This window comes from Rhinoraja longicauda, chromosome 21 (assembly GCF_053455715.1).
Source record: "Rhinoraja longicauda isolate Sanriku21f chromosome 21, sRhiLon1.1, whole genome shotgun sequence".
NCBI lineage: Eukaryota > Metazoa > Chordata > Chondrichthyes > Rajiformes > Arhynchobatidae > Rhinoraja > Rhinoraja longicauda.
In genome coordinates this window covers 24,149,498-24,174,159 of record NC_135973.1, presented here as the reverse complement: position 1 = coordinate 24,174,159, position 24,662 = coordinate 24,149,498, and the positions used below count along the sequence as shown (strand labels likewise).

At 47.4% G+C, this 24,662-nt stretch overlaps 1 protein-coding gene across 9 annotated transcripts in view; it reads left to right on the top strand.

Annotated features, from left to right (window-relative positions):
- The window catches only part of caskin1 (CASK interacting protein 1), a 383,904-nt gene that overhangs the window by 285,898 nt on the left and 73,344 nt on the right, over nucleotides 1-24,662 (top strand). For 6 of the 9 annotated variants that reach the window (XM_078418128.1, XM_078418133.1, XM_078418131.1 and 3 more), the window contains exons 7-11: nucleotides 92-200; nucleotides 1,428-1,536; nucleotides 4,200-4,294; nucleotides 11,820-11,937; nucleotides 18,718-18,936. In XM_078418128.1, coding sequence (XP_078274254.1) covers nucleotides 92-200; nucleotides 1,428-1,536; nucleotides 4,200-4,294; nucleotides 11,820-11,937; nucleotides 18,718-18,936 — 650 coding nt within the window. The remainder of the gene's footprint in view (nucleotides 1-91; nucleotides 201-1,427; nucleotides 1,537-4,199; nucleotides 4,295-11,819; nucleotides 11,938-18,717; nucleotides 18,937-24,662) is intronic. The other 3 variants (XM_078418132.1, XM_078418134.1, XM_078418130.1) reach the window with 1 other exon arrangement.

Genomic DNA, 24,662 nt, shown 5'->3' with positions numbered 1-24,662 from the left:
TGAATGGGAGGTTGATGGGCAGGGTGGCATTGGGTGGCAAAAGGGCCAGTGTGTGTGCTGTTTGACGCTGACTGTGCGTTTTTTTTTCCAGACTCCTGTTGCAGGCCGGAATCGATATAAACCGGCAGACAAAAGCAGGAACCGCGCTTCATGAAGCTGCACTGTGTGGGAAGACTGATGTGGTTCGCTTGCTGTTGGAAGTAAGATCCCTCGTGAGAATAACAGTGGGCGATACGGAGCACTTTGCAGGAGTATGGTGTAGGTTTACCAGACCTGTAACATGTTGCAATTGCACACTCCAGCAGAAATACATCCCCCCTTTGTAACTCCAGGTATACTCAGAATGGCATCACTCTGCTCCTCTGCCATGGTCTAACGCAGGTCCACCACTGATTTCCCGGCACCCTTGGTTCCAGAGCCTTTATGGATTCTCCGTTTTGCCGGATCAACAGAACTTACAGCCTCCAAGAGGAATCATAACGGTACTGGAATGGTCTGCCGCGGTGGCTGCCCAGGGGCTGAGATAGCGACCCACACAGTCGGCCTCGGAAGTCGGTTGTGGGGACAGATCTGCCGGAGTTCCAGAGCCCCGGACGCAGGGGGCAAATCAATGTGGACGTCCCGATGATGTCGAGGTCGGCTGCCTCACCCTGCCCAGGCACCACATTTTTGAGTGTCTCTAACCTAAGCTAAACTAAGACGCTCTTAAAATCCATCCTTTTGTCCAGATTTGGTCACCTGCCCTGAACCCTCTTGCTGAGATTTGGCTATAGGTCTGTGTTTGGACATTAGTTTTATAAAAGGCAGGCATTTTGCTCCGTTACATGATTCAATTCAATGATTGAATGATGACTCTATTGTCACATGTAAAGCGAAGTGCTTTGTTTTGCATGCACCCTGGTAAAATCACACAGCACACCTCACCCAGGCAGTACACAAGTGTCGCCATGTGTTTGGCACCAACAGAGTTACAAAAGTTCACTGAATATTTCCATCTACTGCCGGATTCTGAATACATCTGCCGATTGCTGAATATTCCCTTCACATGTATCTATGCCTGTACGCTGTGAATGCATTGACTGTAATCACGTATTGTCTCTCTGCTGACTGGACAGCACACAACAAGAAGCTTGTCACTGTACCTCGGTACACGTGACAATAAACTGAACTGATTCCTATCTGGCAGTGTTACCCCAACCCCCCCACCCACCCCCGCCGAGTCTCCCTTCGTTCTCGGTGGGTGAGCCGGGCCTACCGGGCGGTACCACGGTCGTCGGTCCACGGTGGGTGACCCTCGGCCCTCTGACCACGGCGAGCGAGTCCTCCATCGTGGGTCCGCGGCGAGCACGGCAAGTCCCCGGCCCGCGTACGCAGGTAGGCACCGTATAGATGATATACCGGCCGTTGATTTCTTTCTTGTCTTTTAGAGTGGAGTTAACGCACATATCAAGAACACCTACAACCAGACTGCCCTGGACATTGTACACCAGTTCACAGCAACACAAGCAAGCAAAGAAATCAAGCAAATGCTCAGAGGTTCGTTTAAGCCAAGAAGGCTGGGAGCAGCCGGGGAGATGGGGGAATAAAGAGGGCAGGCTCTGTCTGGAGAGGTGTTGGTGAAGGGGATGCTTTGGAGAAGGCAAAGGGGTGGCGTGGTGGCGCAGCAGTAGAGTTGCTGCCACACAGCGACAGCGACCCGGGTTCAATCTTGACTGTGGGTGCTGCCTGTACGGAGTTTGAAAGTTCTCCTTGTGACCCCATGGGTTTTCTCCGGGTGCTCCGGTTTCCTCCCACACTCCAAAGGCATGCAGGTTTGTAGGTTAATTGGCTTCTATAAATTGTCACTAGTGTGTAGGGTAGTGCTAATGTCCGGGTGATCGCTCGTTGGCACGGGCTCAGTTGGCCGAAGTGCCTGTTTCTACGCTAGGTAAAGTCTAAAGACACTTTGTTCTCTGCTGCGTTTTCCTAGACAAGCCCACCGCAGCTGCATGAAACACTTGGATAGGACAGGTTTAGAGGGATATGGGCTGAATGCAGGCAGGTGGGACCAGTACAGATGGGGGATGTTGGCCGGTGTGTGCAAGTTGGGCAGAAGGGCCTGTTTCTACGCTGTATGACTCTACTGGTGAAAGAGCTGCCGCCTCACAGCTCCAGTTAACCAGGTTCAATCTTGACCTCGGGTGCTGTCGGTGTGGAGTTTGCACGCTCATGGCAATGTACATGGATAGGAAAGGTTTAGAGGGATGAGTGCCAAATGCTAGTGCAGATGGGGCACCTTGGTCGGCATGTACAAGTTGGGCCGAAGGACCTGTTTTCTTGCTGTGTGACTCTATGACTGTTCTCCGTGTGACCACTCGAAGTTTCCTTCGAGTATTTCCTTTTCCCCTCACATCCCAAAGATATGCAAATCAGAAGATTATTTGGCTTCTGTAAATTGCTCACAATTTGCAGGGGGGTGGAAGAATCTGGTGGAGTTGATAGGAATTTGAGGAGAAATATGTTAATGGTAGAATCTAGAAGGAATTGATAACGATTTGGAGAGAATAACGTTGGATTAGATTAGCGTAGGATTAGTGCATAACATAACATAACAACACTTTATTGTCACTCGGCTTTTTACACCGAACGAAATTTCAGCAGTCACACAAAACACAGCAAAAAAGAAAAGAACACAGGACACCCGACCCCAACACAAACATCCATCACAGTGACTCCAAACACCCCCTCACTGTGATGGAGGCAACAAAACTTCCCCTCTCTTCCCCCCGCACCCACGGACAGGCAGCTCGACCCCTACCGAGGCAAACGACACGCACAGCCCCCGCAAGGCCCCGTGGCCGAGCCGCCCTGGGCACCGAAACGTCCCGCGGCCGCACCGGGCGATGTTAAGTCCAGCGGCCGAGCCGCACCGGGCACCGAAACGTCCCGCGGCCGAGCCGCACCGGGCACTGAAACGACCCGCGGCCGAGCCGCACCGGGCGATGTTAAGTCCAGCGGCCGAGCCGCACCGGGCACTGAAACGTCCCGCGGCCGAGCCGCACCGGGCGATGTTAAGTCCAGCGGCCGAGCCGCACCGGGCACTGAAACGTCCCGCGGCCGAGCCGCGCTGGCGATGTTAAGTCCAGCGGCCGAGCCGCACCGGGCACTGAAACATCCCGCGGCCGAGCCGCGCTGGCGATGTTAAGTCCCGCAGCCGAGCCGCACCGGCGATGGAAGGCCCCGCGGGCGAGCTGCGCCCCGGGGAAGAGACCTAATAAAAGAAAGGTTTCCCCCGCCCCACCCCCCCCACCACACATACACAGCCAAAAACAGAAACAAAAACCATCCCAACACCGACACATACAAAAAAAAAAGAAAAAAAGACAAACAGACTGCCAGAGAGCCGCAGCCGTTAGGCGCAGCCAACTCCTCCCAGATGGTTAGCATGGACTTTGTGGGCCAAAGGGCCTGTTTCCATGGTGTGTCTCTGATAAAAAATGGGATTAGCGCAGGATTAGAGTAAACTAGACCAAGTTGCCCCGTTGGGCCCAAACCTCTCCTGCATTGGTGCAGCACCCTCTCCTCCCTCTCCTCCCCCCACCCCCTCCCCTCCATTTCCCCTCCCCCTCCCTATTCCCCTCCACTTCCCCTCCCCCCCACTTCATCCCACTCAACCCCCCTTCCCCTCCCTCCCTAGGAGATAGATTTAAACTTTAAAATGTGAATAACTTAAACAATATAACACCGATTTCAATGAAACTTCTTCCATTAGCACATGGTGAGTAAGGTGGGCCTAAAATTGTCCTGCTATCATGAACCGTTTTGGCTGTAGTTCAGAAACAAATAAATGGGAGTTTTAGTATATAGATGGGCGCTTACAGTTGGCAGGGACTTGATGCCTGTTTCCATATGGGTGCAGGGACGGCAGGCAGGGAGGGACTCGGTGGGCTGAAGGGCCTGTTTCCACACTGTATCTCTCTAAAAATAATAAATACAACGGATGTGTAGGATCAGTGTAAATGGGTACTGATGACCAGCAGTGGCTCGGTGGGCCAAAGGGATTGTTTAAATGCTGTATCTGTCTAAAAAAAAAATGGGATTAGTGTAGGATTAGTGTAAATGGGTACCTATGGTTGGCAGGGTCTCGATGGGCTGAAGGGCCTTTTTCTATACTGTATGATAATGGCCGATGATAATGGCTCTTCTTTCGGTCCTTGCAGATGCATCAGCAGCCCTGCAGGTCAGGGCGGTGAAGGACTACTGTAACAACTATGACCTGACCAGCCTTAACGTCAAGACAGGAGACATTATTACAGTAGGTGGAAGATTTTGCATCCTTTCATAAAACCCTCGATAACTGTGATTACAATGGCAACTCCATTGGGGCGGCACGGTGGCACAGAGGTAGAATTGCTGCCTTACAGCGTCAGAGACCCGGGGTTCGTTGCTGACTACTGGTGCTGTCCGTATTGGAGTTTGCACGTTCTCCCTATGACCGCGTGGGTTTTCTCCGGGTGCTCCGGTTTCCTTCCACATTCCAAAGACGTACAGGTTTGTAGGTTAATTGGCTTCTGTACATTGCCTCTAGTATGTAGGATAGACCCAGTGTACAGCAATCATTGGTCAGCGTGGACGCGGTTGGGTGAAGGGGCCCATTTCTGTCCTGTATCTCTAAAGTCTAAAGTAAAGTCTAAATCCACAAGGTCTTAAAGGAAGGTGACATCTGTTTGGCAATGCACAATCTTTTCTGAGTCTGAGCCACCCATCCTTTTTCTCCAAAGATGCTGCCTGACCCGCTACCCCAGCACTTTGTGTCTACCTTTGGTATAAACCAACATCTGCAGTTCTTTGTTCCTGCACAATCTTCTCTACCCTGGTAGTGACCTTCATGAAAATCTTTCACCCAGACATCCCACTAAGCACATAGACCATGGCCCGTGAGTTGCAGGAATGGCATCAGTGGTAGGATTACATTGTGCAACTTCCTCCATATCCAAATTCCTTCCCTTGGAGCTGGTTGCTTCTACGGTCCAAGCTTGGAGAGTCCAAGCTGTGGTTGCCATTGGGAGTCAGATGTTGAGGCAATATTACAATCCACTTTGGTGACATCAAGAAACTTTGAGAAAGCCTTCACTGCATTATAGAGAGACCCGGATTCGATCCTGTACGGAGTTTGTACGTTCTTCCCGTGACCAAATGGGTTTTCTCCAGTTTCCTCCTACATTCCTAAGATGTACAGGTTTGTAGTTTAATTGACCAGTAAAATTGTAAATTGTCCCTAGTCCATAGGTTAGTGATAGTGTAGGTGGGTCGTTGGTTGGTGCAGACTTGGTAAAGTAAAGCTGGTAGAGCTTCTGCCTCACAGCACCAGAGAACCAGGTTCAATCCCGACCTCGGGTGCTGTCTGTGTGGAGTTTGATGAGTAAATGAGAAAGTGGGATAGTGTAGAACTAGTGCGAATGAGTGATTGATGGTCGGCGTGGACTAGGTAGGCAGAAGGGACAGTTTCCATTCTGTATCGCTAAACTAATCAATTAATCTGAAGATAGACACAAAGTGCTGGAGTAACTCAGCAGGTCAGGCAGCAGCTGGAGAGAAAAGCTGAAGAAGGGTTCCCATCTGAAACATCACCCATCCTTTTCCTCCAGAGATGCTGCCTGACCTGTCGTGTTACTCCAACACTTTGTGTGTATATTCGGTATAAACTAACGTCTGCAGTTCCTTTTATTCACAAAATGCTGGAGTAACTCAGCAGGTCAGGCAGCATCTCGGGAGAGAAGGAATGGGTGACGTTTCGGGTCGAGACCCTTCTTCCTACGGCTCCCCCTCTGCGATTTCTCCTGCCCTCCTACTCTACGCTCCCCCTCTGCAATTCCTTATTACTAATCAATTAAGCTGTGGTTCTTCCTGTCAATGCCCCAGGAATACAGCAGGTGGAGCTGTAGGCGAGCCATCGCCAGCAATAATAACTATCAATATCCTCCTCTTCCCAACTCAGTCACATCCTATGGGAGAGGAAGCATCCCGCCTACCTTATCAAAACGTCTCCCCTGATCAGTGTCACAGCTCCATCCACATTCATGAATGAATGAATTTGTTCAGTTTAACGTGGAAGCCTGGCGTAAACCTAACAGGGCAGCTTAAAGTGCGCAGGGGCGGTGGAGAGGCACAGCTGGTCGAGCTGCTGCCTCACAGCGCCAGAGACCCAGGTTCAATCCTGACCTCGGGTGTTGTCTGTGTGGAGTTTGCTCGTTCTCCCTGTGACCGTGTGAGCTTCCCCCGGGTGCTCCGGTTTCCTCCCAATCCCAAAGACGTGCAGGTTTGTAGGTTAATTGGCCCTCTGCAACATTGCCCCTCGTGTAGGGAGTGGATGAGAAAGGGGGATAACGTAGAACTAGTGTGAACGGGTCGCCAGGGATTCTGTGGGCTGAAGGACCCGTTTCCATGATGCATCTCTTTGGAGAAACGTGGTGCGCCGTGCAGCTGGCTGTACTGACGGGAGCTCCGAGTCAACTCAGCAAACTTGTGTGGATTTACTATTTACAACTTGCTCTTTTTGCACATACTACACTATCACATGTTCAGTATGATCGACAGACACTTTTGGAGATAGGAACGTCAGCCAACGCGGACATTAAGCCAGCTATTGATAACACAGACGACGGCCTCCCCTGGGTGTTTTGTCTACCTGCACGGCGGAGGAGGAAAGCAAAGAGAGGAAGCGTGCTGGCGCTCTGTGCAGAAGCCGGCGAAGAAGTAACAAACCCCCTCTGCCCAGCATTCTGTTAGCTCATGTGCAATCCCTGGACAATACATTAGACAAGTTGCGCGCACGGATCGAACACCATTGGGACATTAAGAACTGCTGTGTTCTGGTGTTCACGGACACGTGGCTGGAGACCAGCGTACCCGACTGTGCCGTCACTCCGGAGTGTTTTTCCGTCTACCGACAAGACAGAACGAAGGACTCAGGCAAGTCGAGAGGAGGGGGAGTGTGCTTTATGGTTAACTCTTCGTGAGCCATGGATGTCTGCGTTTTAACTATACACTGCTCCCCAGTTCTGGAGCTGTTGACCATTAAAGCTAGACCTTTCTACCTCCCCAGAGAGTTCAGTTCTGTCCTGCTTACTGCTGCTTACATCCCCCCACAGGCTGATAAACCTCTAGCCCTGGACGAACTGTATGGGATTGTAAATGAGCTGGAGAACTCCCATCCTGAGGCTGCGTTCATTGTTCTGGGAGACTTCAACAGAGCCAATATGAAGAAGGTTCTCCCAAAATACTTCCAACACATCACTTTTCCCACTAGGGGAGAGCAGACCCTGGACCATTGTTACACCCCATTCAGAGACTGTTATAAGCCCCTCCCTCGCCCTGTTTATGGTAAGGCAGATCACTGTTCCATTCTACTGCTGCCTGCATACAGGCAGAAACTAAAACAGGAAAAAACGGTTCCCAGGGTCATATATAAATGGAACAATGAGGGTGATGAGGCCTTACCGGACTGCTTTGACACAACTGACTGGCAGATGTTTGAAGAAGCAGCAGAAGGCAATACCAACAAATACACAGACTCTGTCTTAGGCTACATAAGTAAGTGCATCGATGATGTGGTTCCAAAAGCCACCATCTGCACTTACCCAAATCAGAAACCCTGGGTCGGACGGGAAATCCGTGCTAAACTTAAAGCACGGACTACTGCCTCCAACTCAGGTGACCTCAACGCCTACAAGGTAGCCAGATATGGCCTCCGGAAGTCCACCAGGAAAGCCAAGAGAGACTACAGAAACAAAGTGGAATCTAACTACTACAGCTCGGACTCCAGACGCATGTGGAGTGGACTACGCTGCGTCACAGACTACAATGGGAAAAACAGGAGCACTGTTCAGCCGACCGCATCGCTCTCGGACCAGCTTAACACCTTTTACGCCCGGTACGATGCAGACAACACAGCGGTTCGATGCAGACAACACACTATGAGTCACAGGTGTGCAGGGGGACTACCACACTGTCCTTACAAACGGCAGAAGTGAGGCGGTCCTTCAAAAAGGTCAACGACCGCAAAGCTCCAGGGCCGGATGGTGTTCCAGGGCGGGCCCTCAGAGCGTGTGCTGATCAACTGGCAGAGGTGTTCACCAACATCTTCAACCTCTCTCTGAGTCAGTCTGTGGTTCCCACCTCCTTCAAAGCATCCATCATCGTTCCTGTTCCAAATAAACCAGTAACCTCCTGTTTAAATGACTACCATCCTGTCGCACTGACATCAGTCATCATGAAGTGCTTCGAGCGACTAGTCAAAACTCACATCTGCTCCTCTCTCCCTGACACCTTGGACCCTCTTCAGTTTGCATATAGACCAAACAGGGCCACGGACGATGCCATCGCCATGGCAATACATACTGCGCTCACCCACCTGGCCAAAGGAAATACATATGTGAGAATGTTCTTTATTAACTACAGCTCGGCATTCATTCCCTATTATTCTCTCAAAACCCATCCCCAAGCTTCTTGATTTTGGACTAGAGACCTCCATCTGCGAATGGATATTTGATTTCCTGGCAGGCAGGCCCCAGGTGGTGAGAATTGGCAGCCACACCTCTTCCTCACTGATCCTCAACACAGGCACACCACAGGGCTGTGTGCTCAGTCCTCTCCTGTCCTCCCTGTTCACGCACGACTGTACTGCTAAGCACAGCTCAAACATCATCCTAAAGTTTGCTGACGACACGACCATCTTGGGCCTCATCACAGACAACAATGAGACGGCCTACAGAGAGGAGGTAAAGGCACTAAACAGCTGGTGCCAGGAAAATAACCTCTCTCTTAATGTCAGCAAAACTAAAGAGATGATCGTGGACTACAGGGGACAGCGGGGGAGTGGACACCTCCCCATCCACATCGGTGATGCTGAGGTTGAAAGGGTCAGCAGCTTTAAGTTCCTCGGTGTGCACATCACTGAGGACCTTTCCTGGACACTGCACACGGACACAATAACAAAGAAGACCCACCAGCGGCTCTTTTTCCTGAGAAGACTGAGGAAGTTTGGCATGAACGCCAGCATCCTCACAAACGTCTACAGATGCACCATCGGGAGCCTGCTGACGGGCTGCATTACAGTCTGGTACGGGAACTGTTCTGCCCACAGCCACAAATCACTACAGAGAGTGGTGTAGACGGCACAGCACATCACTGGCAACCGTCTCCCGGCCATTCAGGACATTTACTACCGGCGGTGCCTGCGGAAGGCACGCAGCATCATCAAGGACCACAGCCACCCAGCACACAGGCTGTTCTCCTTGTTACTGTCAGGCAGACGATACAGGAGTATGGCTGCGCGTACCACCAGACTTAAGAACAGTTTCTACCATCAGGCCATCAGGCTTCTGAACTCATAAACACATTTCACATCATGTATGTTGATTATTTTAATATTGTCTTTTTACCTTACTAATGTCATTTTTATCTTATCTATCCTTGGAATATTACTGCTGAGGTGACCCGTTGTCCTGTCAAATATATTTCATTGTATCGTTGACCCTGTGCCAACCTACATATGACAAACAAACAAATAAATAAATAGAAAAATCAAGAGGCAAAACACAAAATGCTGGAGTAACTCAGTGGGTCAGGCAGCATCTAAGAAGGAATGGATAGGTGGCGCTTCAGGTCGGGACCTTTCTTCAGACTGAAAGTAGAGGTGGGGGGGGGGGGGAGGGGGTGGGATGGTGTGGTGGGAGGGCGGTGGGGGGGAAATAAACAGGAGGCAAGAAAAAGCCAGAACAAATCATGTCTACTCCACCATTCAATCATGGCTGATCTATCCTTCCCGGCACGGTAGCGCAGCGGTAGAGTTGCTGCTTTACAGCGAATGCAGCGCCGGAGACACAGGTTCGATCCTGACTACGGGTGCTGCACTGTAAGGAGTTTGTACGTTCTCCCCGTGACCTGCGTGGGTTTTCTCCGAGATCTTCGGTTTCCTCCCACACTCCAAAGACGTACAGGTATGTAGGTTAATTGGCTGGGTAAATGTAAAAATTGTCCCTAGTGGGTGTAGGATAGTGTTAATGTACCGGGATCACTGGGCGGCACGGACTTGGAGGGCCGAAAAGGCCTGTTTCCGGCTGTAGATATATGATATGATATATGATAACCCAATTCTCTTGCCTTCTCCCCATGACCCCTGACATCGGTACTAATCAAGAAACTGTCAGGTTCCACCTTAAAAATCTCCTTTGACCCACAATGTCAGTGCTGAACATGCTTACCTGCCTTCACATAATCCATATTCTCCACTCCCTGCATATCCATGAGCTTATCTAAAAGCCTCTTAAAAACACCACTATAATATCTGTCTCCACCACCACCCTTGGCAGCATGTAAATAAACTTGTCCCGCACATCTCCCTAAAACCTTGCTCCTCTCACCTCAAAGCTATGCCCCTTTAGTATCCTGGGACTAAAACGTTCTGAGTGTCTACTGTGTCTATCCCTCTCATAATTTTATATACTTCTCTCAGGTCTCCCTGCAACCTCTGGCATTCCAGCGAAAACAATCCAGGTCTGTCCAACCTTGTAGCCTAAACTCCCTAATTCAGGCATCATTCTGGAAACATAGAACAGTACAGCACAGGAACAGACCCTTCGGCCCACAATGCTTGTGCTGAAGGCGACGGCAAATGAAGCTAATCTCCTCTAACCTGCAAGTGATTAAGAATCAGAACATAAGGAGCATAATCCAAATAACTAGGAGCAGGTTGTTTAGCCCTCGTTTATAAAGACCTTTGACATTAACAACATTTATAGGTTCACCACTGATTTTCTGGCAACTGGTGGTCCTTTAATCTGGACCAACATACGAGAGCGCACTTGAAATACTCCCCCACAGAAGTCTCACCAAAAATGTGAAGCCTAGGCCGGATGAGGCAGCCAAACTCATCGGGACTTCCATGGCCGATCGGTGGGTTGAATTTGCCCCTTGTGGCTGGGGCTCTGGAACTCCGGCCCAGCCAGAGACAGCCGATCCATTCCCATAACTGACGTCCAAGGCCAACTTTGCGGGCTGGTATCTCAGCTCCTCAAGACGGTGACCTCTGTTGGACTGGCAAAACGGATAATCCAGCAAGGCTCTGGAACAAAGGGTGCTGGAAAATCAGTGGTGGACCTGTACCTGCACTGACCATGCTCATTGATTCTCTTAATATCCAAAAATCTACCAATATCTGTCACAATCGAGCCTCTATGGCTCCTGAGTGCTGAGAATTCCAAAGCTTCGCACCTGTCTAATTTAAGAAATTCTCTTCTCAATCTTGAGAGATGAACTGCTTACATTGAGACTGTGACCCCTTCACATCTCAGCCAGAATAAACATTATCCCAACACCTGCACTACAAGCTCAGTGAAAAAATCATCTCTTATTATCGCACCATCGTCTGAAACCAGCTCTTCTCACCTCATCTTATTTGGCTTCAAGCTTCCGTTTTTTTTCTCACGTACAAAATCGTCCCTTGGCTCCTGTGGAACTTGCCTTTATCCGTTTCAAACCCTTTCAAATTTGATCTTGCAATGTGCAGCACAGTATAACAAAATCAATTGCAAGAAGGCAAATCATCTTGGCTGGTAAATAATTCTGCAGCGTTATCTGGCTCTGCTTTTCCTGTGGGATTCTCAGATTTACAGGCTGCAGGTTCTGGACTGAGAGCAGGTCTCCGGCTTATTATTTATTTAATGCTCTGATTATTCTGTCAAACACGACCTGACTTCAACCACTAATGAGGCCAGGAGTCAGCAAAGTTTTGTTTGAGGATGTTTAAATTTGTATTTTCTTCGATTTCCCTGAATCAGGTTCTAGAACAGCATCCTGATGGGAGATGGAAAGGCTGTATCCATGACAACAGGACTGGCAATGACAGAGTGGGTTACTTCCCATCATCCATTGTGGAGGTGATAAGCAAGAGATCAGGTAACACTGGTCTTGTCTCTTTACCTTTGTTCTCAATCGATCTCAAAGTGCTGAATAAAAGTGTCAGGGGAGTGTATCTTTTTTCTTAGTGAACTGTTTTTAATATTGAACACTACCAGACCTGGTAAAGATCAAGACAAAGTGATGTCAAAGAGTCATAGAGTTTGGAAACAGGTCCTTCAGCCAACTTACCCACACCACTCAACTTGCCCACTTCGACCCACGTGCCCCACCTGCACTAGTCCTACCTGCCTGCGTTTGGCCCATATCGCACGAAACCTGTCCAATCCATGTGCCTGTCTAAATGTTTCTTAGCTGCGTTCCTGAGCGAGTTTTATGTGGCACCAAGGTGGCACAGTGGCACAGCGGTTGAGTTGCTGCCTTACAACACCAGATACCCATATCCCTCTAAACCTATCCTTTCCACGTTTCTTAAACATTTGCGATAATACCTGCCTCAGCTACCTCCTCCGGCAGCTCGCTCCATAAACCCACCATTCTTTGTGTAAAAATGCTACTCTTCAGGTTCCTATTAAATCTTACCCTCTCACTTTAAACCTATGTCCTCCGGTTTTCAATTCTCCTACTCTGAGCAAGAGACTCTGTGCGTTTACCTGAACTATTCCTCTCATGATTTTGTACACATTTATAAGATCACCCTTCATCCTCCTGTGCTCCAACAAATGGAGTCCTAGCCTGCTCAACCTCTCCCTTTCGCTCTGACCCTTGAGTCTTGGCAACGTCCTCGTAAATCCTATTTGCACCCTTTCCTACTTGACAACATCTTTCCTATAACATGGCGACCAAAACGGATGTGTGTTATTATTTAGAGTATTGCATGTAATTCTGGCCACTCTGTTACAGGAAAGAAATGGTGGCTTTGGAGATGGTGCAGAGGAGGTTTACCAAAATGCTTCATTGATGAGAGGGTTTCAACTACATTGCAGAGAAAACAGACTTCGATGGTCTCCTCTGCAACGTCGGAGGTTGAGGGTAGACTTGATAAATGTACACAAAATTATGAGAGGAATAAGCACAGCACAGGATCAGGCCCTTCGGCCCACAATGTCCGTGCCTTACATGATGCCAAGATTAGTTCACTGCCTGCACGTGATCCATGTCCCCTCACATTCCATGCACCCAGCTACAAGCCCCTTAACGCCACTAACATATCTGCCTCCATTACCACCCCTGGCACCCACCCCTCTCTCTTTAAATAAACTTGCCCTGCACATCTCCTTTAAACTTTGCCCCTCTCACCTCAAAGCAATGCCTTCTAGTCTTTGGCATTTCATCTTGGGAAGAAGATTCTATCTACCCTCACTCTATGTCTCTGATAATTTGATATACTTCTATCAGCTCTCCCGCAGCCTCCGATGCTCCAGAGAAAACAGTCCAAGTTTGGAATTGCATGGTTCGTAAGCAGCTGAATGTCAAGCAATAATTCAGTAAAGATGCTGATATTGTACACATCATTACACTGTGTGTATATATATTACAGCACAAGCTTATCTTCATGAACGATTGCCTGTGCTAAACATTATCATTGGATATGAGGAGGGCAGATCACCAAATGAATCTCATAGTCAGTGGTAATAGGCATTTAATTTTCTTTCAGTATGTAAGGGGCCGGCATGCTGGCGCAGCAGTAGAGTTGCTGCCTCACAGCGCCGGAGGCCCGGGTTCGATCCTGACTGCGGGTGCTGTCTGAGCAGAGTTTGCACGTTCTCCCCGTGACCGTGTTGGTTTGTAGGTTAATTGCCTTTGGTAAAATTGCAAATTGCCCCCTAGTGTGTATGGTGAATGGTGAATCGGTGGTCAGCACGGACTCGGTGGGCCGAAGGTCCTGCTTCCACCCTGTATCTCTAAAGTCTGCAGTAAAGTCTAAAGTGAAATGAATGTGTGAATTCCGAACAGTGACTGGCCGTAGGTTTAAACCAGATGCTCGAACAAACCTTCATCTGTGGCTGAAAATTGATCAAACATTTGAGCTTACTGCCCTTATTTTAAAGTAGTACGATAAATGAATTGATAAATCAAAATGATTTGAGTTTTCAAAGCATTTTCTGCAGTTTATTAATCACAAAATTAAATTATTTAATAAAAATTAAATTAAATCATTGACTAGCGGTTTTTTTTAAGGGCAGAGGCAATTTAAAAACATTTGTTTAAAAAAAGAAAATGGGCAATGGTGGGCACATCCCCAGCTAAAGTTTTTCCAAGGGGAAAGAATTAGAATATTGAACTTAGAACAGTACACCACAGGAATGGACCCTTTGGCCCACAATGTTTGTGCTGAATATGATAATTAATTATCTCATCTGCCTGTACATGATCCATAGCCCTCTATTCCCTGCGCTTCCAAAAGCCTCTTACACACCACAATTTTGTCCATGGGCTTCGACAAACCCAGATGGAATCAGTTAAGTCACTCGGTCACCCACAGGCTCGCAATGAATATTGTGGCAATGTTGCTTGCCTCTCAGCACCAGCCCCTTGCGTGCTGAAACTTGCACAACAGCTACAACAAGGCTGTGCGTCATCTGTTTCGACATCTAATGCCGGAAATTTCCATGATTTAGGAAAAATACATTTGAACCAACGATTTAAAATATCGTCAAAGTTGCCGACTTACTTCTTCTCAGCCTCCCCAACGCAGGCTACCGATGGGTAACAAATGGGTTCAGTTCCTGCAGACGACCGTAAGTCGATTTTTGTCCTTGTCGGAAAATAGGCAACGCTCACTCGATGGTAACTGCACGTCCACCGTATTGTACCAAATGGCATCAATAGCACTTAGGACTGATAAGAAGGATCAATTACTACAAGTGGGGGGAGAAAGGGGAAAAAAGTTCTTCGGTTTGTAAGAACAAATGTATGTACATGGCTCTGTCCTTAAATCAGGCATTCACCTGTCGGGCAACACCTGTACTGTGTATCGCCTGGTGTTGTGTACATTCCATCCACATTCACATACATTTTTAATCCCTGACTTCATCCAGTAGTTTATCTGTGAATTGAGAAAATATAAATTGAAGTCTTTATTTCTTACAGCATAGGTGGCATGTGGAAGGTAGGCACAAAATGCTGGAGTTACTCGGTGAGACAGGCAGCATCTTTGGAGAGAAGGAATGCACAACATAGTTCTAATCCCGTCTGAAGAAGGGTCTGGACCTGAAACGTCACCCATTCCTTCTCTCCAGCGATGCTGCCCATCCCGCTAGGTTACTCCAGCATTTTGTGTCTATCTTCGGTGTAAACCAGCATCTGCAATTCCGTCATACAAGGTGATCTTATGGAGGTGTATAAAATCACAAGGGGAATAGGTAAGGTGAATGCAGAGTATTTTAACCAGAGTAGGGGAATCAAGAGCCAGAGGACATAAGTTTAAGGTGGTAGCAAAAGATTTAATAGGAACCTGAGGGGCGACTTTTTTTTAAAGTGGGTATATGCAACGAGCTGCCAGGGGAGGTAGTTGAGGAAGGTACAATAACTACATTTAAAAGGCATTTGGACAGGTACATGGATAAGATAGCTTTAGAGGGATATGGGCCAAATGCAGGCATGTGGTACTAGCGTAGATGGCATATCTTGGTCAGCAAGGTCATGTTGGGCTGAAGGGCCTTTTTCCATGCTGTATGACTCTGAGTAAATTCAAGTGGAATGTTTTTACAGATTTAACCAGAATCTCAGAGAGTTATTGTAGTTTAGTTTATTTGAGCTCAGTTTAGAGATACAGAGCAGAAACACGCCCTGCGGCCCAGCGAGTCTGTGTCGACCAGCTATCCTTATACTCTAACACTATCCTACACACTAGCGCCGACCAACGTTCACCCATGCACTAGTACTATCCTACACACCAGGGGCAATTTACCAAAGCCAATTAACCTACACACCTGCACGTCTTTGGGATGTGCGAGGATACTGAAGCACCTGGCGAAAACACATGCGGTCACGGGGAGAACGTAGAAACTCCAAACAGACAGGATGGAACCCGTGTCTCTGGCGCTGTAAGGCAGCAGCTTTATTGCTGTGTCAACGTGCCGCCCCAAATCTGGATTCTGGAATAAGCTTTCTGAAAGGGCGATGAAAACAGATGCAATGGGAACTTTCTACATGGAACTGGATGAATACTTGGACACGGAAATCTGGAGGGATAAATCTAGAGTTGGGCTTATTTTGTACAGCATTTAAAGGGCAGGCAGAGGCATGATGGACTGAATGGTCTTCCGTGTTGCGTGAATTAATAGAATATTAATTAAATGTAAAAACGATAAATTCTTTTCAATTAATTTCACTATAGAATGAAAGTTTACCAACCTCATACCATTACGTTATTGCTAAAACTTCGACGTGACACAATAACAATCAAACTAATGATATGGGGTGGGGGTTTGGGTGTAAGAAATTGATGATTTTTCTAGGAGGGAGAGTCCAGAAGAAGGTGACATTATCTTAACATCAGGGCCATGCTTTAGGAGTCTGAAGATAGACACAAAATGATGGAATAATTCAGAGGGACAGGCAGCATCTCTGGAGAAAAGGAATAAGTGACGTTTCGGGTCGAGACCCTTCTTCAGACTGAGAGTCAGGGGAGAGGGAAATTAGAGGTATGAAAAGGTACAAAACAAATCAGACCCTGCACCGATGATCCCGGATAGGTGGAGCCCACAATGGTCCACTGCTGGCTGTGGAAGAGGTGTTAACGAAGGGAAACGAACAGTGAAACTATAAGGACGATTAGGGTGGGAGAGCGATGGAGAGAGAGGGAATGTAAGGGTCAATATTCATATGGCTGGGTGGTAAGCTGTCAGGATTCTGTTGTCAGGAAGCCCATCTTCTCAAATAATTTAGTTTATGGTCATGTGTACTGAGGTACAGTGAAAAGCTTTATTTGTGTTGCTATCCAGTCAGCAGAAAGACTGTACATGATTACAATCAATCCGTCCACAGTGTACAGATGCAGGATGAAGGGAATAACTATCTGAGAGGAAATTAAGAGGAGCATACAAAATGTGTAGAAAGGAACAGTAGATGCAGGTTTATACGAGATAAACACAAAGCGTGAGAGTAACTCAGCGGGTCAGGCAGCATCTCTGGAGATAAAGGATGGGTGACGTTTCGGGTCGGAGCCCTTCTTCAGACTGAAAGACCCTTCAGACTCTTCATCACCCTTTCTTTCAGTCTGAAGAAGGAGCTGGGGTTAGACAATAGACAATAGACAATAGACAATAGGTGCAGGAGGAGGCCATTCGGCCCTTCGAACCAGCACTGCCATTCAATGGTAAGAACCGGATTTAAAGATGTGCATTGTAAAACATAGAACTCAGGAGCTTCCAAAGAGATTGTGGGTGCGATGAAGTGACAAGTTACAGATCCAACAGGTCAGTCAGTCATCTCCCAAACCCCCGCTCCGACCCCTTGGGGTATAACAGCAGGAGCACTGCTTGCACTATCTTCCCCGTATTCTGCAGGCAAAATCACCACTTAAAACCTGCACCGGCTCACCAGTCACAATGGAGATTGTTGAGGTCAGATTGGGGAACTGAAAAGTGAAATTACTTTGTTAAATTTATTTTGCATTTTTTTTACAGGATTAATTATTTCTGTGATTTTAGTTATCTGTGTTTTGTTATTTTAAACATGTACGAGATTTATTTTAATATTTACTTCAATTATAAGTTGTTAAATATGTCTGAATGTCACAGAATTTTATATATTATTAAAATCAATGACAGTTTTTACAACCACCAGAGTCCCACCCCCTATGCCCACCCATCTGCCAATCAAACCCCTCTCCTCACTGGTATCCACCTATCACACTTAACCAGGCTTTGTCCCGCCCCCACCACTTTACCAGTTTTCTCCTCAACTACAACAATCAGTCTGAAGAAGGGTCCCGACCCGAAACCTCATCCGTCTAAGTTCTGCAGAGATGCTGCCTGACCCGCTGAGTTACTCCAACACTTTGTGTTTTTTTGTAAACCAGCATCTGCAGTTCCTTGTGGCGTAGAGTGAAAGTTGCGGCACTGTGGTGCATCGGTAGAGTTGCTGCCCTACAGCGCCAGAGACCCGGGTTCGATCCTGACTACGCGTGCTGTCTGCACGGAGTTTGTACGTTCTCCCTGTGACCGTGTGAGTTTTCTCCGGGTGCTCCGGTTTCCTCCCACACTCCAAAGACGTACAGGTTCGTAGGTTATTTGACACCTGTAAATTGTAAATTGTCCCTAGAGTGTAGGATCGTGTTAGTGTGTGGGGTGATCACTGGTCAGTGTGGGCTCAGTGGTCCGAAGCTCCTATTTCCACGCTGTATCTCTAAAGTCTAAAGTCTAAAACATGCAGAGGTGACGTTTCAAGTCCGGCCCTTCTTCAGCTTTTCTTTCCTCCAGAGTTGCCGCCTGACCCGCTGAGTTACTCCAGCACTTTGTGTCCTTTCATGCAAAACAACATATGCATTTCCTTTTATCTACATTCCCTCGAAACCTTGCCCATTCATTTACCTAAACAAGTGTATTTTTAATTGCTGTTATAGTATCTGCCTCAACTACCTCCTCAGGCAGCTGGTTCCCTTGTGCTCTCATTATTTTTTTAATATAATTATGTTCCAGTGAATGCCTTGGGATACTTTTGTTGCCTTAATAGCATTGTATTTTTATGGCTTTTCAAGACTCGGATAACAGATAAAATCCATTATTATTATTATTTGCATACAACATATAAGTTTGGGGCTTTTTGGTTATTACTTTCTACATTTTGCCTTTCTTTGTTTTAATGTTTTAGGTTCTTGGGATGCAGTGTGTCATGTTCACAGTTCTCAGCAATATCACAGGATACAGCTCACGGCTTATGGCACTACAATTGTCAATGGGGACTCCACACATCATTTAAACTCCCCATTGCCTCCCCCTCCACCTCCTCCTCACCAACATCAGCCACTTTTCAGTTCCTTTGGTTATGACAGAACCAGTAGCAATATAGAAGAATCACCTCATGGACAAGGTAGTCTATTAAATGCTTCTTTTGTTTATTTTTGGTCAGGGTTTCCCAAAAGGCGACTTCAATAAAGTGTCCTTCCCATCTCATTCAAGAACCAGTAAACCTACCAATTATATAAAACAGAAAAACGTTGATACTAAAGATAGACGCAAAGTGCTGGAGTAACTCAGCGGGTCAGGCAGCATCTCTGGAAAACATGGATAGGTGATGTTTCAGTTCAGGACCTTTTAGAAAAGGGTGCTAACCATAAACGTCACCTATTCATTTTCTCTAGTGATGCTGCCTGACCCACTGAGTTACTCCAACATTTTGTGTCTATCTTTAGTATAAACCAGCATCTGCAATTCTTTTTTTTTTACATTATGATTATTAAAATTTTGATACAGGTCCACCACCAATTTTCTGGCAACTGGTGGCCTAGCATCTCCTTTAATCCAGACAAAATTACAGGAGCGTACTTGAAATCCGCCCCCCCCCCCCCCCCCCGCAGAAGTCTCCTCAGAAATGTGACGCCTAGGCTGGGCAAGGTGGCCGATCTCAACCTCTTTTGGGACTTCCGCGCCGATCGGCGGGTCGAATTTGTCCCCTGCGGCAGATCCGTTCCCATAGCCGACCTCAGATCCCTCGGCGGCCTAGGCAGACCGTTCCGGTACCGTTGTACTCCAATGACCTCTGTCGGTGCAGCACAACGAATAATCCAGAAAGGCTCTGGAACCAAGGATGCCGGAAAATCGGTGGTGGACGTACTCCCTTTCCACTGCCTGCTTTATTGGTTACTTCTGGGAAATCTTGTTGTTTATTTGTTAGCGATGGTGCATGACTCTCCATGTGTTTAATTTTTAAATTCCTTTGTTTTGTTGAAGTGTCCCATGTTTAAAAGAATCTGCAGTCATGATTTGAAACTGTGTCTCATCTAAATTTAACATGCATCCCTGAGATGGTTTGCTGCACCAGCTCATGAAATAGCCCGTTGAACGATGAGGTAACTGTTTTTAACATGGCAACTGTTAGGGATGGGTGCCTTGCTTGAAGCAGCAGTGGAAGCAGATCTGGAGGTAAATATCAAAAGAGGCCTAAACAGTGGTGCAGCTGGTCTCACTGCCTCACAATGCCAGGGTCAGCGGTTCGATCCTGACCTCGGGCACTGTCTGCGTGGAGTTTGCACGTTCTCCCTGTGACTGAAACACCCCCCCCCCCACCACCATGAGTTTCCTCCGGGTGCTCCGGTTTCCCCGCGCATCCTAAAGACGTTCAGGGTTGCAGGTTAATTGGCCTCTGCAAATTGCTACTGGTGTGTGTGTGAGTAGCAGAGTCTTGGGGGTGTTGACAATACAGAAAATTACAATTGGATTAGATTAGTGTAGGATTATTGTGAATGGATGGTTAACGGTCAGCGTGGAGTCGGTAGGCTGTATCGCTCTTTCTGAGGAAAAATGTTGGGAAACGTTGGGGAACAGCCAGAGATTGGGAACGATGAAGTCAGTCTAGGGTCTGAAGGTTATGGACAACTGACCAATAATGGAAGTAAAATTCCACAAGGATAGAGAGCAGGTAGCTGCCTTGCAGTGCCAGAGAGCCGGGATTGATCCTGACCACGGGTGCTGTCTGTACAAGGGTTGCACTCTCCGCGACCCCATAGGTTTTCCCCAGATGCTCCGGTTTCCTCCCACACTCCAAAGACATACAGTTTTGTGGGGTAATTGGCTTCGGTAAAGATTGTAAATTGTCTCTCCTGTGCGGGGATCGCTGGTCGGCGCGGACTCGGTGGGCCGAATGGCCTGTTTCCATGCTGTACCTCAATACTAAACTAAACTAAAGTAGCTCAATAGCCCAACACCAATCTAGCTCTTGCCTCGAAGTCACCTTCAGCGCTAAATGCACAGCCCTGCTAAACGTGTGCGACCATGCTGATCCTGGTGCTGGCATCTAGTGCTGCTTGGCCAAAGATCCCAGGTAGAGGCCTCATCGCTGTCTTATTAGTTTAGTTTAGAAATAAAGTGCGGAAACAGGTTCTTCGACCCACCGAGTCTGCGCTGACCAGCGAACCCCGCACACTAACCCTATCGTACACATACTAGGGACAATTTACAGTTATACCAAGCCGATTAACCTACAAACCTGTACGTCATTGGAGTGCGGGTGGAAATCGGAGACCCCAGAGAAGACCCACGCAGGTCACGGGGAGAATATACAAACTCCATACAGTCAGCACCCGTAGTCAGGATCGAACCCGGGTCTCTGGCTCTGTATGGCAGCTACACTACCGCTGCGTCACCGTGCTGAGACCACGCTGTTCTTATTCAGGTGTATAAAATTATGCGGGGAATAGATAGGGTGAATGCGCAGAGTAGTTTACCCAGGGTAGGGGAATCAAGAACCAGAGGACATAGGTGCAAGGTACACGTGATAATAAACTAAACTCAACTCAAATTCTCCCCAGCCCCTTAATCCATCACCAACCCTTGTGCATTCATCGGCCTTCTTGCTATTGCCATGACAATACGCAGCAGCAGGGAATGAATCAGTGCGAGGCAGCTTTTCCATTCAAAGAAGCTGACAAAAACGATCACTGACTTCATCAAGCCTCATTACACAGTGCAATTAACTGTAGGCAAGGCTCCAAACTGAGAAGAGTGGAATCCAGCACAGGAAGCAATAAGTACGGCATTTAATTTAGAAATGTAAAGCAGTCCCTGATGCCACAGGTCTAAGCCATGCTCCATGTTTCTTCAACAAACATCAAACCATGTCACGCTGTTCAGGTATACAGCCCACTTAAAAAGCAAAAATCGTGCTTTGTATGTCGGAAGGCAGATCCAAAATAGCTCATTAAATCGCAGATTTAAAAAAAATGTTCACTGTCGTTTCCAGAGCGATATCTGAAAAGATGTGAATCGGAATTATGTTGTGGAGAGCGTTTAGAGAGATACAGCCTGAGGACTTGCTTGTGGCCACAAAAACACCTGTCCCTACCCCTGACTATATAGTCCCCGATTACTATTATTCTGCAGGAGCTCGGGAGAATAAATTGGGACTAGCTAGAATTCCCCATTGGGGAGCCCAGTTTTTGATCATAATTACCCACTGAGTTACTCCAGCATTTTGTGTCTATCTTCAGTGTAAACCAGCATCTGCAGTTCCTTCCTGCACAGATTTTGATCACGCTCTGATCCAAGGTCATGACTGCCCATATGTCATCAACATGAAGAAATCCTGCTACGACCCCAAGTAAGAGTTAGGAGCTGTCCCTGAACCAATACCACGTAAACAAATGATAGTGTCATAGAGTCATACAGCATGGAAACAAGCCCTTCGGCCCAACTTGCTCACATTGACCAAACATGCCCCATTTACACTAGTGCCAGGATTTGGCCCATATCCCTCTAAACCTGTCCTATCCATGAACCTGTTCAAGTGTTTCTTAAACATTGCAATAGTTCCTGCCCCAACTACTTGCTCTGGCAGCTCGATCCATACACCCACCACCGTTTGTGTATAAAAGTGATCTCTGAGGTTCCTATGAAATCTTTTCCCCCTCGCCTTAAACCTATGTCCTCTAGTTCTCGATTCCCCTACTCTGGGCAAGAGACTCTGTGCAAGACTCCCGATCAATTCCTCTCATGATTTTGTATACCTCTATAAGATCACTCCTCATCCTCCAAGGTATAGAGTGCTAGCCTGCTCAGCCTCTCCCTATAGCTCAGGGCCTTGAGTATTGACAACATCCATGTAAATCTGATCATTATTGAGTGTAATCTGTGCGATTTCATCTATATACTAAAACTCTCGTTTGTTTGTTTGTTTGCTCATGAACTACAGCCAAAACGGTACACGATAGCGCGACAATGCTAGTCCCACCCAACTCACCATCGTCCCTTTGGTGCTAATGGAAGAAGTTGCATTGAAATTGGTGTTATATTTTTTAAGTTATTCACATTTTAAAGTTTAAGTCTATCTCTTAGGTAGGGAGGGGGAGGGAGGGAGGGGGGCGATGGAGGGGGGAGGAGGGGGTTGAGGGGGATGGAGCGGGGGGTGGAGTGGAGGGAGGGGTGGAGGGAGGGGGAGGGGGAGGGGAGGGGAGGAGGAAGGGGGAGGGGGAGAGAGGGGGGAGGATGGAGGGAGAGGGAGGGGGGATGGGGAGGGAGGGGGGAGGAGGAAGGGGGGAGGAGGAGAGAGGGGAGGGGGAGAGCAGGAGGAGGGAGGGAGGGGGGAGTGGGGAGGGGAGGGGGGAGTGGGGGAGTGGGGGAGGAGAGGGTGCTGCACCAATGCAGGAGAGGTTTGGGCCCAACGGGTCCTCTTGGTCTATTGCATATAATTATTTTCCCACATTACATTTCCAAATACCTCATTGACAGCAAAACCACTTTAGAACTTCTTGGGATGGTGAAGGGCTCAGGAATAATACGTATTGCAGTCTTCAGATTCATAAGTTTCATAACTCATAGGAGCAGAATTAGGCCATTCGGCCATCAGGTCTACTCTGCCATGGCTGACCTATCTTTACCTCTCAATCTTATTCTGCTGCCTTCTCCCCATAACCTTTGATACCCTGACCAATCAAAAACCTTTTCAATCTTTGCTTTAAAAATACCCAATGATTTGGCCTCCACTGTCATTTTTCTTTAGATTTTTTTTTTAGATTTTAGATACAGCGCGGAAACAGGCCCTTCGGCCCATCGAGTCCGCGCCGCCCAGCGATCCCCGCACATTAACACTATCCTACACACACTAGGGACAATTTTTTTAAACATTTACCCTGTCAATTAACCTGTACGTCTTTGGAGTGTGGGAGGAAACCGAAGATCTCGGAGGAAACTCACGCAGGTCACGGGGAGTACGTACAAACTCCGTACAATGAATTCCACAGATTCACCACCCTCTAAACTCCTTCTCATCTCCTTTCTAAAGGTGCGTCCTTTTATTCTGAGGCTGTGCTCTCTGGTCCTAGACTCTCTCACTAGTGGAAACATCCTCCCCACATCCACTCTATCCAGGCCTTTCTGATACTGATATCACACCAGCATTTTAAATATAGCTTTTCCCTCCAGCTTTACAAACGTCATTTGGAAACACTGTGTCAATAACAAAGCAATGTCCTTGACCTAGTTACAGAAAGATGATTGTTTTGGAAGACCTGATGGTTCACGTGACTAAAGATTGTCTCTATTTTAATCTGGCATTAGAGTGGGTGAAGATTAATGCACTATAGACACATTGGAGACTAGTCAATGTATCTTATGTACTCGAAACTGGGAAAATAACCAGTCACACAGTCATAACCCACTTCCAAAAACACAGTAACGATGAATCCCTTAAATTGCTCCAATAAAATAAAAACTAATAAAAATTGTATTTTTTAAATTCAGACAGTCTGAATTTAAGACATATTCAGACAAAACCTGTTATTTTAAAAAAGCCATCTGCTTTTTAACGAGTCCTTAAAGTGCAATTTAAGCATTTCCATGGGCAATCTCATAGAGTCATAGAATCATACAGCGTGAAAACAGGCTCTTCGGCCCACCTTGGTCGCGCCAACGCAACATGTCCCATCTACACTAGTCCCACCTGCCTGCATTCGGCCCATATCCCTCTAAACCTATCCGATCCATGTACCTGTCCAAATGTTTCTTAAACATTGTGTTAGTACCTGCCTCAACTACCTCCTCTGGCAGCTCATTCCGTACAACCACCATCCTTTATGCAAAAAGGTTACCCCCTCAGTTTCTTAT